The 16,671-nt window shown below is 38.7% G+C and overlaps 1 protein-coding gene across 7 annotated transcripts in view; it reads right to left on the reverse strand.

Moving 5' to 3' along the window:
- Positions 1–13,887, reverse strand: part of LOC124111218 (serine/threonine-protein phosphatase 6 regulatory ankyrin repeat subunit C-like) — a 108,626-nt gene extending 94,739 nt beyond the window's left edge. The window contains exons 1-6 of one of the 7 annotated variants that reach the window (XM_048387302.1): positions 13,624–13,887; positions 10,570–10,670; positions 10,096–10,112; positions 9,483–9,587; positions 5,016–5,275; positions 4,513–4,630 (exon numbers count right to left, since the gene is read on the reverse strand). In XM_048387302.1, coding sequence (XP_048243259.1) covers positions 4,513–4,630; positions 5,016–5,275; positions 9,483–9,587; positions 10,096–10,112; positions 10,570–10,655 — 586 coding nt within the window. In that variant the 5' untranslated portion in view covers positions 10,656–10,670; positions 13,624–13,887. Of the gene's footprint in view, positions 1–4,512; positions 4,631–5,015; positions 5,276–9,482; positions 9,588–10,095; positions 10,671–13,623 lie in introns of those variants that run through there. The other 6 variants (XM_048387300.1, XM_048387303.1, XM_048387299.1 and 3 more) reach the window with 6 other exon arrangements.
- Between the last annotated feature and the right edge of the window lie 2,784 nt (positions 13,888–16,671).

Genomic DNA, 16,671 nt, shown 5'->3' on the forward strand with positions numbered 1-16,671 from the left:
TGCACCTTGCATGATTACACTTGTTCCTGTAAAAGTTTCTTCTGATAGAGGAACTATACCTTCCAGTATGAGAGTTTGTTATGCATCTGTATCACTGAGAATAGTGACTGCCTTTGGATCGCCACTACCTATCATGATCTCAGCTTTAGACATGAAAGGATCATAAGTTGCCTTAGACCTATCAATTTTCACTTCATCCTTGGACTCAACAACAGGTTTGTCCTGACTGAGTAAACTACTAGGTGTCTTACTAAACACTGCGGCGCAACGATGACTTTGGGGTCCCCAACTCTGAGTTTGATTTTTCCTACCATTACCATAGCTACCATGTCTGTTTTCCAGACTACCTGAGTTACTAGCTAAGTGAGATTTACCACTGTAACCTTGGTTACCACCATGACTTCTAGAATAACTGCTACACTGACCTTGAAATTGCTGACCTCGACCAGAATTGTAATTGGAATAACCCGTGAATGACTGACCACGACTTTGTCCACCATTATTGACAGACTTGTGATCGGACTGACCCTGCCACGATTGACCATAGGATGTCCGGTCAATCCCATAGCTTTGGTAACTGGACTGAAATTTTCGTTCTGGATAATTGTTGCCACTACCACGACCTCCGCCATGATAATCTCTAGACTGAAAATTCCTTGAAAATACACTTTTGTGAGTGAGTGTGTACCTATCTACTAATGTAGCCGCTTCCCGCCACGTTTTTACATCATGCTCATCCAAATACACCTTCACATCAGTTGAACTACACCTTTTGAGCTCTTTAATCAACATTAATTGTTTCAGTTTGTCATAGTTTCCACCTTCGTTCTCGGATCACAAGATCTGTCAAAATTAGACTCCTTGACCATACCAAACTCAACATGGGTTTGATTTTCATTTTTTTTGTAATTTCTGAACTTTTGTCTATATGCCTCTGGAACAAGTTCGTAAGCGCTTAAAATGGCTTGTTTAACAACTTCATACTCTGAACTTTCCTCCACAGATAAAGCTGCATAGGCCTCCTGAGCCATACCAACTAGCCCCACTTTGTAATAAAGAAGTCCAACAATGTTTAGGACACTTTAAATTTGTTGCTGTCTTTTCAAATTGAGCAAAAAAGTGTCTATTTCACTTTCGCGAAAGCGAGAAACAAATCTAATAAATTGGGCAGTGTTCTCTTCCTGTTCAACAAATCTACTTCTAGTCCTCCCTAATTCAAACCCTCTGCTTAGTTTTTCCATCTCGCGCTCATGCTCCCGCTGTTCCCGCTTTTCTTGTCTTTCAAGCTCATATCTCTCACGTTCATACCCATGTTCTTTCTCCACATATTCTTGTTTTTCTCTCTCTATATCTCTCTTTACTTTCAGCAATTCTATTTCCCTGTCAAATTGCATCTTAGCAACTTTCTCACTCTCAAATACATCCAATGTGTCTTTTTCCTGAACTAAGTTTTTGCAAACTGATTCTCCCCACAATACTTTCTGAATGACATCTTTTTTAGCTGTCTCATCTATTCTAATGTCGTGATACTCAGCTACTTGCTTAAGCTTTGCCTTTGACACAAATATACAACGTCACTCATAACAATATGTACACTTATGTAGCTAGCTACAAGACACAACATTGTTATATGTACACCTATGTAGCAAGCTACAAAACACGGCATTATTATATGTACACTTATGTAGCTAGCTACAAGAAAGAGCATTATTATGTGTACACTTATGTAGCCAGCTACAAGACACAGCATTATTATATGTACACCTATGTAGCAAGCTACAAAACACGGCATTATTATATGTACACTTATGTAGACAGCTACAAGACACAGCATTATTATGTGTACACTTATGTAGCCAGGTACAAGACACAGCATTATTATATGTACACCTATGTAACCAGCTACAAGACACATCATTATTATATGTACACCTATGTAGCCAGCTACAAGACACAGCATTATTATGTGTACACTTATGTAGCTAGCTACAAGACACAGCATTATTATGTGTACACTTATGTAGCCAGCTACAAGATATGGCTTTTTATATGTACACTCATGTAGCCAGCTGCAAAATAGGGCATTATTATATGTACACTTATGTAGCCAGCTACAAGACACAGCATTATTATGTGTACACTTATGAAGCCAGCTACAAGACACAGCATTATTATGTGTACACTTATGTAGCCAGCTACAAGACACAGCATTATTATGTGTACACTTATGAAGCCAGCTACAAGACACAGCATTATAATATGTACACCTATGTAGCCAGCTACAAGACACATCATTATTATGTGTACACTTATGGTGCAAGTTACAAGACACAGCATTATTATATGTACACTTATGTAGCAAGCTACAAAACACGGCATTATTATGTGTACACTTATGTAGCCACCTACAAGACATGGCATTACTATATGTACACTTATGTAGCCAGCTACAAGACAGGACATTTTTATATGTACACTTATGTAGCCAGCTACAAGACACAGCATTATTAAGTGTACACTTATGTAGCCAGCTACAAGACACAGCATTATTATGTGTACACTTATGTAGCCAGCTACAAGACACGGCATTATTATATGTACACCTATGTAGCCAGCTACAAGACACAGCATTATTATGTGTACACTTATGGTGCAAGTTACAAGACACAGCATTATTATATGTACATCTATGTAGCAAGCTACAAAACACGGCATTATTATGTGTACACTTATGTAGCCACCTACAAGACATGGCATTACTATATGTACACTTATGTCGCCAGCTTCAAGACACACCATTTTAATATGTACACTTATGTCGCCAGCTACAAGACACACCATTATTATATGTACACTTATGTAGCCAGCTACAAGACATGGCATTATTATGTGTACACTTATATAGCCAGCTACAAGACAGGACATTATTATATGTACACTTATGTAGCCAGCTACAAGACAGGACATTTTTATATGTACACTTATGTCGCCAGCTACAAGACACAGCATTATTATGTGTACACGTACGTAGCCAGCTACAAGATATGGCATTATTATATGTACACTTATGTAGCCAGCTACAAGATACAGCATTATTATATGTACACTTATGCAGCTAGCTACAAGACACAGCATTATTATATGTACACTTATGTAGCAAGCTACAAGATACAGCATTATTATATGTACACTTATGTAGCCAGCTGCAAAATAGGGCATTATTATGTGTACACTTATGTAGCGAGCTACAAGATACCGCATTATTATATTTACACTTATGTAGCTAGCTACAAGACACAGCATTATTATATGTACACCTATGTAGCCAGCTACAAGACACAGCATAATTATATGTACACTTATGGAGCTAGATACAAGACACAGCATTATTATATGTACACCTATGTAGCCAGCTACAAGACACAGCATTATTATGTGTACACTTATGTAGCAAGCTACAAGACACAGCATTATTATATGTACACTTATGTACCCAGCTACAAGACAAAGCATTATTATGTGTACACTTATGCAGCCAGCTACAAGACACAGCATTAATATGTGTACACTTATGTAGCCAGCTACAAGACATGGCATTATTATATGTACACTTATGTAGCCAGCTGCAAAAAAGGGCATTATTATATGTACACTTATGTAGCCAGCTACAAGATACAGCATTATTATATGTACACTTATGTAGCCAGCTACAAGACATGGCATTATTATATGTACACTTATGTAGCCAGCTGCAAAATAGGGCATTATTATATGTACACTTATGTAGCCAGCTACAAGATACAGCATTATTATATGTACACTTATGTAGCCAGCTACAAGACAGGACATTGTTACATGTTATAACAGATTTAAAGCTATCGCATATTATTCTTTTAATATACACTTTCAGAGCTACAGATAAGCAGCGTACTGGGCGTAAAATACACCCCCCCCCCCCCCCCCCCCAAAAAAAAAATAATTTTTTTATTCAAAATCCAATTACTTTCAATTAACTTGCGTACAGAAACGCATGCATCAAATGAAAAAATCAAATTATAAAAAAACAGCACACATTTAATACCCAATGAAGCTTTTCAGCATGCGTACAAAGGAGTTAATTTCCGAAACACACTTACGAGCTAATTTTCTTTCCGAGTCAAGCCTATATATTTAGAACAGTTATATACATCTAAAACATTATTTCTTTTTTTAAATCTTAAATTGTTCACTAATTTTGGTAAAACCCCAATAGAGTGATGAATAGATGAGTGAAACAAATATATGTAACCCAATGAAAAATGTAATAACCCAATTAAAATAGAAACGCTAGAGTAAAAACTCAATTTCTACTCAACTGCACTTTCTAGCTCTGGGTAGTTGCATGTTGGTATCAATATTAATGCAAAAGGAAGCGGGTGTATGCTGAATTGACTCTGGTCAAGCAGAGTCCTGCAACTGAAGCACTGACTATTCATACAATCAAGTATGGTATGTAATGGCACGTATACACACCTGAAGAAACATATGATGTCCTGGTGTCTTCTGGCAGGCTATCTAATCTGGCTTGTGTTGTTTCAGGTCGTTTGTCATTGTCACTCTTGCTTTTCCCCTCCATCCTAACTGAGACATTCTGAATTTTGAAGAGGAATGAGAATTTATTTGATGGGAGTGTATGGAACATTCAGCAATCTTTTAGTATTGTAACTACAAAGTGTGTGTCCGTGTGTTTTGTGAGTGTTGGGGTGTGTGTGTATGTGTGTATGCATGCGTGTGTGCTGGTGTGTGTGCATTTCTGTGTATGCTGGGGTGCATGCACGTGTGTTGGGGTGTGTGTAGGTGCATTCATGTGTGCTTGTGTGTGTGCTGGTGTATGTGTTTGTGTGTGTAGGGAGGAGGTGCATGCATGTTTGCTTGCGTGTGTGTGTGTGCTACCTATAATCACTATTATTTAGACTGTCTGGGTTAACCTCTTTAGTTGAAACTATTTCCGTCAGGAACCTGGGTTTCACACTTGCCTGTTTCTTGACCTTTTTATCCTCTACTGAAGCTTGTAGCTCATTGATTTCAGCCCGGAGTTGTTGTTTTCTGTGGGATCTAGTCAGGCGCTTATCTTCAGCGAGGAGACGTTCCTTTTCCCTCTCCAACTCTGATTCTGAACTAGAACTCTCTGTTGAGTCGCTGGCATGCTCCCTCTGACTTCCTTTAGATATGATCCCCGCCGACAGATCGCCCGTCTCACTGATCTCTGCAGTGTCCATTTCAACAGAGTGTTCACCTTTGGAGTAAAATCGTTTATAGTTTTCTAGTATCTGTGACAAATTTCGCATTTTAACAGTTTTTCTACACAATAAAAGTTGGGGCCGTGTCACAATTTCGGAATAATTAAATGTTGCAGATGACAATTATTGACTCCTCTCTATGTGATTTGCGCACTTAGCTTTTATAGTTATTACAGGAAAGGGATGAATGGAAATCTGCAACATTACCGGAGCAACACGAACAAGTGAAAGGCATGGTCGTCGGTAATTAAGCACTTTGCCTTTAAGCAAACTATAACAACGTGAAAAGGTAGCAAGTATATTTAATCTACTTCTAGTCCTCCCTAATTCAAACCCTCTGCTTAGTTTTTCCATCTCGCGCTCATGCTCCCGCTGTTCCCGCTTTTCTTGTCTTTCAAGCTCATATCTCTCACGTTCATACCCATGTTCTTTCTCCACATATTCTTGTTTTTCTCTCTATATATCTCTCTTTACTTTCAGCAATTCTATTTCCCTGTCAAATTGCATCTTAGCAACTTTCTCACTCTCAAATACATCCAATGTGTCTCTCCTGAACTAAGTTTTTGCAAACTGATTCTCCCCACAATACTTTCTGAATGACATCATTTTTAGCTGTCTCATCTATTCTAATGTCGTGATACTCAGCTACTTGCTTAAGCTTTGCCTTTGACACAAATATACAACGTCACTCATAACAATATGTACACTTATGTAGCTAGATACAAGACACAACATTGTTATATGTACACCTATGTAGCCAGCTACAAGATACAGCATTATTATGTGTACACTTATGTAGCTAGCTACAAGACACAGCATTATTATGTGTACACTTATGTAGCTAGCTACAAGACACAGCATTATTATATGTACACTTATGTAGCCAGCTACAAGACACAGCATTATTATGTGTACACTTATGTAGCTAGCTACAAGACACAGCATTATTATGTGTACACTTATGTAGCTAGCTACAAGACACAGCATTATTATATGTACACCTATGTAGCCAGCTACAAGACACAGCATTATTATGTGTACACTTATGTAGCCAGCTACAAGATACAGCATTATTATATGTAAACTTATGTAGCCAGCTACAAGACATGACATTATTATATGTACACTTATGTAGCTAGCTATCTGGCTACATAAGTAAATAATAAAATCCTATATTCCATCTAGCTATATGAGTGTACAGATATTGATGCCTTATCATGCTTATACTGCAGCTGGCTACATAAGTGTACATATACTAATGCCCCATCTTGTATCTGGCTACATAAGTAAATAGACCCGTGAAGATTCCGGGGTAGAATAGGTCTTCAGCAACCCATGCTTGCCGTAAAAGGTGACTATTCTTGTTGTAAAAGGCGACTAACGGGGTCGGGTGGTCAGGCTCGCTGACTTGGTTAATGCATGTCATCGATCCGATTTGCGCGGATCGATGTTCATGATATTAATCACTGGATTGTCTGGTCCAGACTCGATTGTTTACAGACTACCGTCATATAGCTGGAATATTGCTGATTGCGGCGTTCAACAACAAACCAAACCAAAATAAGTAAATGATAAAATCCTTTATTCCATCTGGCTACATGAATGTACATATATTAATGTCTTATACTGCAGCTAGCTACATAAGTGTACATATACTAAGGCCCCATATTGTATCTGGCTACATAAGTGAATCATTAAATCCTATATTCCATCTGGCTACATAAGTGTACATATATTGATGCCTTATACTGCAGCTGGCTACATAAGTGTACATAAGTGTAGATCTTGTGGCTTGTAGATAAGGCATTATCAAAAGTACACTTATGTAGCCAGCGGCAAGAGAGGGCATTATTATATGTACCCTTATGTAGCCAGCTACACGATCAGGCATTATGAGATGAAGCCAGCTACAAAATAGGGCATTATTATATGTACCCTTATGTAGCCAGCTACACGATCAGGCATTATGAGATGTACACCAATGTAGTCAGCTGCAAGATACAGCATTATTATATGTACACCAATGTAGCCAGCTACAAGATAGGGCATTATTATATGTACACTTATGTAGCCAGCTACACGATAGGGCATTATTATGTGTACACTTATGTAGCCAGCTACAAGACACAGCATTATTATATGTACACTTATGTAGCTAGATACAAGACACGGCATTATTATATGTACACTTATGTAGCCAGCTACACGATAGGGCATTATTATGTGTACACTTATGTAGCCAGCTACAAGACACAGCATTATTATATGTACACTTATGTAGCTAGCTACAAGACACAGCATTATTATATGTACACTTATGTAGCCAGTGACAAGACAGGACATTGTTACATGTTATAACAGATTTAAAGCTGTCGCATATTATTCTTTCAATATACACTTTCAGAGCTACAGATAAGCAGCGTACTTGCGTAAAATACCCCCCCCCTTCCCCCCCCCCCCCCCCCTTCCCTCTGCTATCGTAAAGAATCATCATGTTATAGCATTTCTTTGGGAATCTGGTATTTGGCATTTTAAGCAATTTTATCCAATATTTTATTACTTTTATGTAACTGAATATATACATTGGGTATCTCCCAGATTCCCCGTAAACTGTAACATTTGGAGTGTTGGAATTTACTCCTAGAAATCTTTTATACGCAAATAGATGAACCTTCTCTATTGTATCATAGTTCTCTAGGCCCCAGACTTCAGCACCATAGAGTAAAATAGGACTGATCTTCGTGTCGAAAATCTTAGAGAATGTTTCAAAGCTAATATTTCCAAGGGGTTTTAGGTTTTGTAAAATGCCAATTAAAATCTTTTTGGCTTGTAGTGCGGCTTTGTTGCAATGCAGTGACCAAGTAAGTCGATTTGTAAAATGTACCCCCAAATATTTGTAACTTCTTACAACCTCAAGTTTTTCACCTTTATATAGCCATTTTTCTCGTTTTGATAATTTCCCTCCATTTTTGAAAACTACAACCTTTGTCTTATCGATATTGACCTTCAATTTCCATTTGTTACAATAATACTCAAGTTCATTTATTAACTTTTGAAGTCCAGGTACTGTGCTCGAGAACATAACTATATCATCAGCAAAAAGGAGTAGGAAAAGTTTAATAGTTTCTGGATGGAGTTGGATACCCTCGTTACAATTTTCAGATATTTGTATCGAAAGTTCATTTATGAAAAATGAAAACAGGAATGGACTTAGAATACATCCTTGTCTAACCCCAATATTACAGTAGAAGGAATCAGATAAGGTGTTATTGTTTCGAACACAGACCTTCACATTGTGATATATACAACATAGTAATTTACCAATTTAAGTACTGATACCTTGAGATTTGCAAAGGGACCACAACATGTTTCTGTTAATTGAGTCAAACGCCTTAGCAAAATCAACAAATATAGCATACATTTTTTCTCCTTTTCGTGCTAAATATCTCTGTACAAGTGTCTGCAATACAAATACATTATCAATTGTAGAGTATCCATACCTGAAACCGGCTTGTGCTTCATCTATCTTATTAAAGGAATCTGTCCAAAATACTAAACGTTTGTGTATAATACTGGTAAAAATCTTACTGAAAACACTCAAAAGAGTTATACCCCTATAGTTATTGGTGACATTAGTTGATCCCTGTTTGTGCAAAGGAATTATTATCCCCAGAGTCCACTGTTCTGGAAAATAAGTCTTTTCAAGCATAACGTTAAAAAGAATTTCAAGGTAGGGGAGGAGAATATCGGACGAATATTAAAAAAATTCAGGAATTAAATTATCTTCACCAGCTGCTTTATTGCTTTTTAAGTTTGCGATGCTTTCTGAAATTTCATTTCTTGTTATAGGTGAATCAAGAATATCTGAAGTTAACTGACAAAAAGAGTTATCAAATACATTCCATTCGTCGATATCAAAACATCTTTCCTCGTTCTCTGTAGAAGTTGAAAACAGATCCCTGAAATAGTTAAACCAATCATCAATTGGAATATTGTTTTGTGTATTACGATTAGTATTTAGCCCTTTAGGAGTGGCCCAGAATTGTTTAGAATCGCGTATACAATGTTCAAGTTTTTCCTGTTTCTCTTTGAAAAAATTCGTTTTCTTTTCTCTGCATACACTATTATATTTATTTCTAATATAATTATACTCATATAATGAGTTATTATCCTTTTTTCTCCTAAAATTGTTTAAATATTTACATCTTTCCTTTTTGAGTAGCTCACATTCACGGTCAAACCACTGTTGACTAGATGTGTTAGAAGTACACACTCTTTTCATGTCGCTTGCTGCCGTGCACAAGGCCTCTGAAACGCATGCATCAAATGAAAAAATCAAATTATAAAAAAACAGCACACATTTAATATAATACCAAATGAAGCTTTTCAGCACGCGTACAAAGGAGTTAATTTCCGAAACACACTTTCGAGCTAATTTTCTTTCCGAGTCAAGCCTATATATTTAGAACAGTTATATACATCTAAAACATTATTTCTTTTTTTAAATAAAAATTGTTCACTAATTTTGGGAAAAACCCAATAGAGTGATGAATAGATGAGTGAAAAAAATATCGGTAACCCAATGAAAAATGTAATAACCCAATTAAAATAGAATCCCTAGAGTAAAAACTTAAATGCTCAAAAAGTTATCTGGAGCTCTGCACTTTCTACCTCTGAGTAGTTGCATGTTGGTATCAATATTAATGCAAAAGTAAGCGGGTGTATGCTGAATTGACTCTGGTCAAGCAGAGTCCTGCAACTGAAGCACTGACTATTCATACAATCAAGTATGGTATGTAATGGTACGTATACACACCTGAAGACACATATGATGTCCTGGTGTCTTCTGGCAGGCTATCTGATCTAGCTTGTGTTGTTTCAGGTCGATTGTCATTGTCACTCTTGCTTTTTCCCTCTGATTCTGAACTAGAACTCTCTGTTGAGTCGCTGGCATGCTCCCTCTGACTCCCCACCGACAGATCGCCCGTCTCACTGATCTCTGCAGTGTCCATTTCAACAGAGTGTTGACCTTTGGAGTAAAATCGTTTATAGTTTACTAGTATCTGTGACAAATTTCGCATTTTAACAGTTTTTCCACACAATAAAAGTTGGGGCCATGTCACAATTTCGGAATAATTAAATGTTGCAGATGAAAATTATTGACTCCTCTCTATGTGATTTGCGCACTTAGCTTTTATAGTTATTACAGGAAAGGGATGAATGGAAATCTGCAACATTACCGCAGCAACACGAACGAGTGAAAGACATGGTCGTCGGTAATTAAGCTGATGTCCTGGTGTCTTCTGGCGGGCTATCTAATCTGGCTTGTGTTGTTTCAGGTCGATTGTCATTGTCACTCTTGCTTTCCCCCTCCATCCCAACTGAGAAATTCTGAATTTGAAGAGGAATGAGAATTTATTTGATGGGAGTGTATGGAACATTCAGCAATCTTTTAGTATTGTAACTACAAAGTGTGTGTCCGTGTGTTTTGTGTGTGTTGGGGTGTGTGTGTATGTGTGTATGCATGCGTGTGTGCTGGTGTGTGTGCGTTTCTGTGTATGCTGGGGTGCATGCATGTGTGTTGGGGTGTGTGTAGGTCCATGCATGTGTGCATGTGTGTGTGCTGGTGTGTGGGTTTGTGTGTGTAGGGAGGAGGTGCATGCATGTGTGCTGGGGTGTGTGGAGGTGCATGCATGTGTTCTTGCGTGTGTGCTAGTGTGTGTTTGTGTGTGTAGGGAGGAGGTGCATGCATGGGTGATGGGGTGTGTGGGGGTGCATACATATGTTCTTGTGTGTGTGCTGGTGAGTGGGTTTGTGTGTGTAGGGAGGAGGTGCATGCATGTGTGCTGGGGTGTGTGGGGGTGCATGCATGTGTTCTTGCGTGTGTGCTGGTGTGTGTGTTTGTGTGTGTAGGGAGCAGGTGCATGCATGTGTGCTTGCGTGTGTGTGTGTGCTACCTATGTTCACTATTATTTTGACTGTCTGGGTTAACCTCTTTAGCTGAAACTATTTCCGTCATTTTCTCTCATTTGCACATTCACAATCTGCCAACTGTTCCGCGAAGACCTATGGGAAGACTGCAGTATTTGGGCACCAAACCAGAATGATCTCTAATTCAAATGTTTTTGCTACACAGAAAGACCACAAATGGGGGCAACAAGTACCCTCTTAAAAATCTTTTGGTATGATGCAGCTGGGGAATGAACCCCGGACCTTCGCCTCTCCAGGCAGATCATCTACCACTAGACCAGGGAGGCGTTCACTTGTCAGAGAAGTACACAAAGTATGTGATCTAGACTACCAGTTGTTGGACTTTCATTTCGTGGAGACCGCCTCTGTTATTCCAAAATTTACATTTGTTAATAATAGTGAACTTTGTTGTAACTCAGGACTGTAAAAATGTATTACAAACAGCTAAGTCTACACTGCAATGAGAAGGATATTGTGTGACTGAGGATACAACAACAAATGTGTGAATGACATCCCCTGTCTACCGTTTTCTCAGAAGCGCTAAAATGGGGGGACAACCAAGGATAAGATACAAGAAGCTATTCACTGGCTGTTTATTTATGTGATCGGAAATCGGATACTGTGATATGTGTAAATGATCGCCCGGGAGCAGCTGAGAGGACAAAAAATTGACAAAGCAGCGGATTAAACATTGTTTACATATGATGAGCGCTCTTCAGGGGAGACAACTCCTATCCGATCATCAAACACTGACACTGAGGACGTAAACACAGGCAAATATATGTAATGTATTGGTCAGGGCTTGTTTCATTTAGGAGATAAACCTACTGTGTTTTGAAATTTGATGTAGTCCCACTGTGGAATAGATACCTCTTTATTATAATTTTAATATATATAAATTATAATAAAGAGGTTTCAAAACACAGTAGGTTTATCTCCATTCTACCATGACTGCAACATAGGTTGGAAAACGGCGCTCTCTTGCAACGCGCAATTACACAGGTGCACAGGTCCGCGATCTTAGAACATTCCGAAAAGTGGTCACAGGTAGTTATATATGTAACAAATATTACTAAAGTTCAAGATTAAAAAACACCAAAGTCTTGAGTAGTTCATAATAAGTGTTCAAAACACATAGTTTTTTAAACGAAGTTGACAAATAACACTCCTAACTTAATCCAAAGAGAGATGTTTTAATTTCTATCAAACTTTTGCACACTGTTGAACACTGTGGACTGGCTGTCGTTTCTCGGTAATGTGTGCGAGAGGTCATTTCTTGGAAATCGAACATGCCATCGTTTCTATTGTAGGGGTGACGGGTAATAGAAAAAGGTTTTAAAATGCTAAACGAATATATTTCTACAGCAAACTTTATGAATTAACATTCTGATATACATTTAACATGTCTAACAGTTATTAGTTAGAAAGCAATTACCCCCAGTAAACAATAATAACATCAAAGTAAATGCCTCTCCACCCCGAACTTGGATGTGGCAGAACTCGACCTACATCACGGTTACTCACACCTCACAGCTGTCAATGGCTGACAATCATGTGTTTACTTAAGAATTGACCTTCACTTTGTGTGAGTTCATTGGAGTATGAACCTGCATAGAGTCAGGGCCAAACTGTATGAACGTCGGAAAATTTGTGACCCTCATGAAGTGGCAGGACATCACTGGTGGGTGCTGCAATGTATCTGTCATTGTGACTCAGTGTGCGCCTACGTTCATGGCACGTCAATAGTAGTGTTATACATACAAAGGAGTCATGGCTACATAGTAAACGCCTATCGAAGTCTCAGAATGCCTTATTATGTCCCGACTAACGGTCATAGAAATCAGCTGTGTGCACAGAATTATGGATCTACAGAATAGCATACCCGTGACTTTAACAAAAGCAGAGCAATCATAAAGCAACTTTCTTCACCACGTACAAAGGTAACAAAATCCCACTAGTTTTTGTACGCCATTTTGGAAAAACAATTTGAATTGAAAATGACGCCCATTTGAATGGTTTCGACGTCACTTTCAGTTTTCTTTTCAATGTAACAAAGTAAAAACTCTAAATACGTTCATTCGTAACAATGAAATTCGTGAACTGATAGAAGTGATAGTAGTCGTTGAAAGTGTGTGTCGGTTTATGTTCCAGATTTTGAATTGCGTTATCCCGTACAAAATATTGAAAATGTTGCAATGCTAGACGAGCGAGCACAAACGTTTTCTACTTCGGCCCTTAAAATATTATTAGTACTGCATGTGACCTCTGACCTCCATTCTTAGTCACAGTTAACTGACCCCTGACCTGCCTTCTCGGTGAGAAGAGAACAGGAAAAAGGTAAATATGAAATTATAGTTTCAACTCATAAACTCACCTGAGTTGGCTATCGTCGCGTCATCTCCTGGTGTGATAGCCTACAACATTGCGTCCTCACCGTCATCTTCCAGTGTGGTCAACGTATTTGTGGCTATTGTAGTCCTTCGCAAAGACGAAATTGCCTCTTGCAGATGTACCTTATAAATTAAATAAATTATCTATCACTTATTCCGATTTTGTCCTCTGCTTGTACTATCTGGAACGTTGCCAGCCCGTCACTCCCTTGCTTGTCCCACCTGGAATGTCGCCAGGCAAGTTACGTCACACCCGGAATGTCGCCAGACAAGTTAAATCACTTTCTCATTCTTTCCTTTTAGATTCAATCTCCTATAGAAAGAGACTTTTAGGTGTGGTTAGAGGAGCACTGGCCATGTGTAGTCACTTCAATATTTCTAGATGTATTAATGTCAGAAATGCCCTATCCTATCTTTACTCAAGGCCAGCATCGGTCAACTTTCATTGCGGTTTCTAGAGTAAAATGGCAAATCGTGCATAAAAATCTGATATCGTCCTTGTCATAGGTGATTAAATATCAACCCCAATTCATGATACCCACCAAGTCTGTATTGCTATGAATGGGCAGGGGTGGCCCAATCGTCTAAGGCGCCGCGATTCGCTGTGCAGAGTTGCGTCCCTTCGACACGCCAGAAACCTATGATTGTGGGTTCGAATCCCGGTTCGCCACGATTATGTTTCTAGGTTTGTCAGCACCATACCCGTGCTCGTGGGTTTCACCGAAGTGGTAAACGTCTGAGACCTGCATCACTTCGGGCTTTCCTCCCACATAAAGCTGACACGCCGTGATATGACTGGAATACTGTTAAAAGCGGTGTTAAACCCAACTCACTCACTCACGCACTGCGGGAACTAATTTCAATAATAAATATGGAAAACTTTCAACTTCCTTGATTTATTCAAGGACATTGCATTTAGAGATGATAGATCACTGAGAGCAGCTTAAGCACACTCGATGACCCATATGGGCTAAAAAATGCAGTGTTACGAGCGTATATCTTTTTGATATTTGCAATTAGTGATTGGTCAGTTAAACAAAGATCTCTTTTCATTGGACAACGTGACTATCGATCAACAGCTATTCGACCATTAATGAATCACATCAAAATATCAACTCCTGTGCGTGTTTCCTCTTCTCAATGTGAAATCTGTGTCTCTGCTGAAGCACGGCGGCGGCTGTCTGTCAGTGACGAGATCTTGTCAAAACAGGCCTTGATTAAAAAACCTGATGAACCTGTTTGGAAACTTGTCTTCTTTATCAATGCTAGATAGTATGGCTCCGATAGTGAACGCTGTGTAAATCAGACAGAAATGTAATCTTTAAAGTTTTTTAACAAAACTATATTTTTAACGCGTAACAACACGTTAACTGAGTAATTCGATTGGAGTGAGTGGACAGTGTTTTTTCACACGCGGATTGATACAAACAGCTGAATCCTGATCGGTGACAGGTTTTACCTCCTTGAAACATGTCTTTGATGTGATTTTTGGTAATCAATAGAATAACCCGATCGGTACGAGTAATTACAGGAAATATGTCACGAGTGAAATTAGCTCAAATAATTTCAAATATAACATATTTCCCGTAATCACTCGTACCTCGTGGGTTATTCTGTAAATATACTTCATTAAATTTGTATGAACTCTACTATTTGTTATGAAACAAATCAATATTGTCATCATTCTGGAATTCCATAAAACACGAAGTCTGGAACAGGATCATAAGCAAACATCTCAAACTCAAGTTAAAAAATCTTCATCAATCTGACCTTAGCGTCACATGTCAGTGACCCATATGCCTATCTCTGTGCTCATTGAGTTGTGATTGGCTTCATGTGCAGTCACGCAATTTGGATACGTTGACAAACCAGGAAGTGTTATTGTGGAGATTTCTGGACAGTGTAGGTCCCCAGGTCCCCATGGTTGTAATAACATATTGAGTGAGTCAATATTGATTTACGACACACCTAACCATTTGAACTATACAGCGGAGGTCTGTCAATAATTGAGGCTGGACCAGCCAATAGTTGACGGCATGTACCATAATTTAATGATGTAATTGCTGGTTGTTACAAAATGGCCGATTTGATGCAAGTGTAACAAAAGGATTGGATTCAAGTGCATCCGGCATGGATTTTAGGAACGCTTCTGTGTGACACCAAAATGACGAATACGGTCAAAGGGGGACCACTCTTACGTGAACATTAATCACGCCACTTTAACTTGATAGCCGAATGCAGCCTTCTGATTGGCTGCGGCCTGAACGTCCTTGCGTCATGTTCATTGTAGCTTGATTAAACGTTGGAAGATTTCATCACGACGCCGTCCTATTTTGCAGGTAAATATAAGTTTCAGAGGAGGATTTTCGCATTAGAGAATCGTATGTGTGTGTGAAATGTGGTTGATAGTATTTAACAGACTCAAAGCCTTTTCAACGTAAATGGTCAATGAGGGTTTGATTCATTCTAATATCCCAGACTATCGTGATCCTCAATAGGCTGATGTTCTAGGGCAATAATATAGACAACATGATTTCCCAAAGAACCATACATACAAGTTATAAGTACATAGGTACAGTGTACAGAGGGTCTGAGTGTCTGCCCTTGCAGTGGAGCAGCTTGACTGTACTTGTGCGTTGGTGACTTCCTCGAGAATGGTATGAATGTCAACGCACCAGTACTGAGCCGTTAGCGTTGAATCCATATCAGCCGCAAATAGCAGCTATCCTACATACACCATGTGGGCTACGATGTACTGCACACATTTCAAGTGTATGACGTGTGATGCAGAGAGGAAACGGAGTACACTGAATGGACAAGGAAGCGCCAGTACAAGGCAGTGGATGTTGCAAAGAGAAGGTTTTTTGATTGGTATGTTACAAAAGCTAAGCGACAATACGTAGAAAAGGCTATAGCTGATATTGAAAAGCTTTGCGATTCAGAAGTTGACTTCTAGAAGAACATTGGAAATTAGGTGACTGAGAATATATATGTAATGAAATGACTATCAATGCCCCAAATAAAGATCAATC

The sequence above is a fragment of the Haliotis rufescens genome, unplaced genomic scaffold (assembly GCF_023055435.1).
Source record: "Haliotis rufescens isolate VD_foot unplaced genomic scaffold, xgHalRufe1.0.p SCAF_7, whole genome shotgun sequence".
Taxonomy (NCBI): Eukaryota; Metazoa; Mollusca; class Gastropoda; order Lepetellida; family Haliotidae; genus Haliotis; species Haliotis rufescens.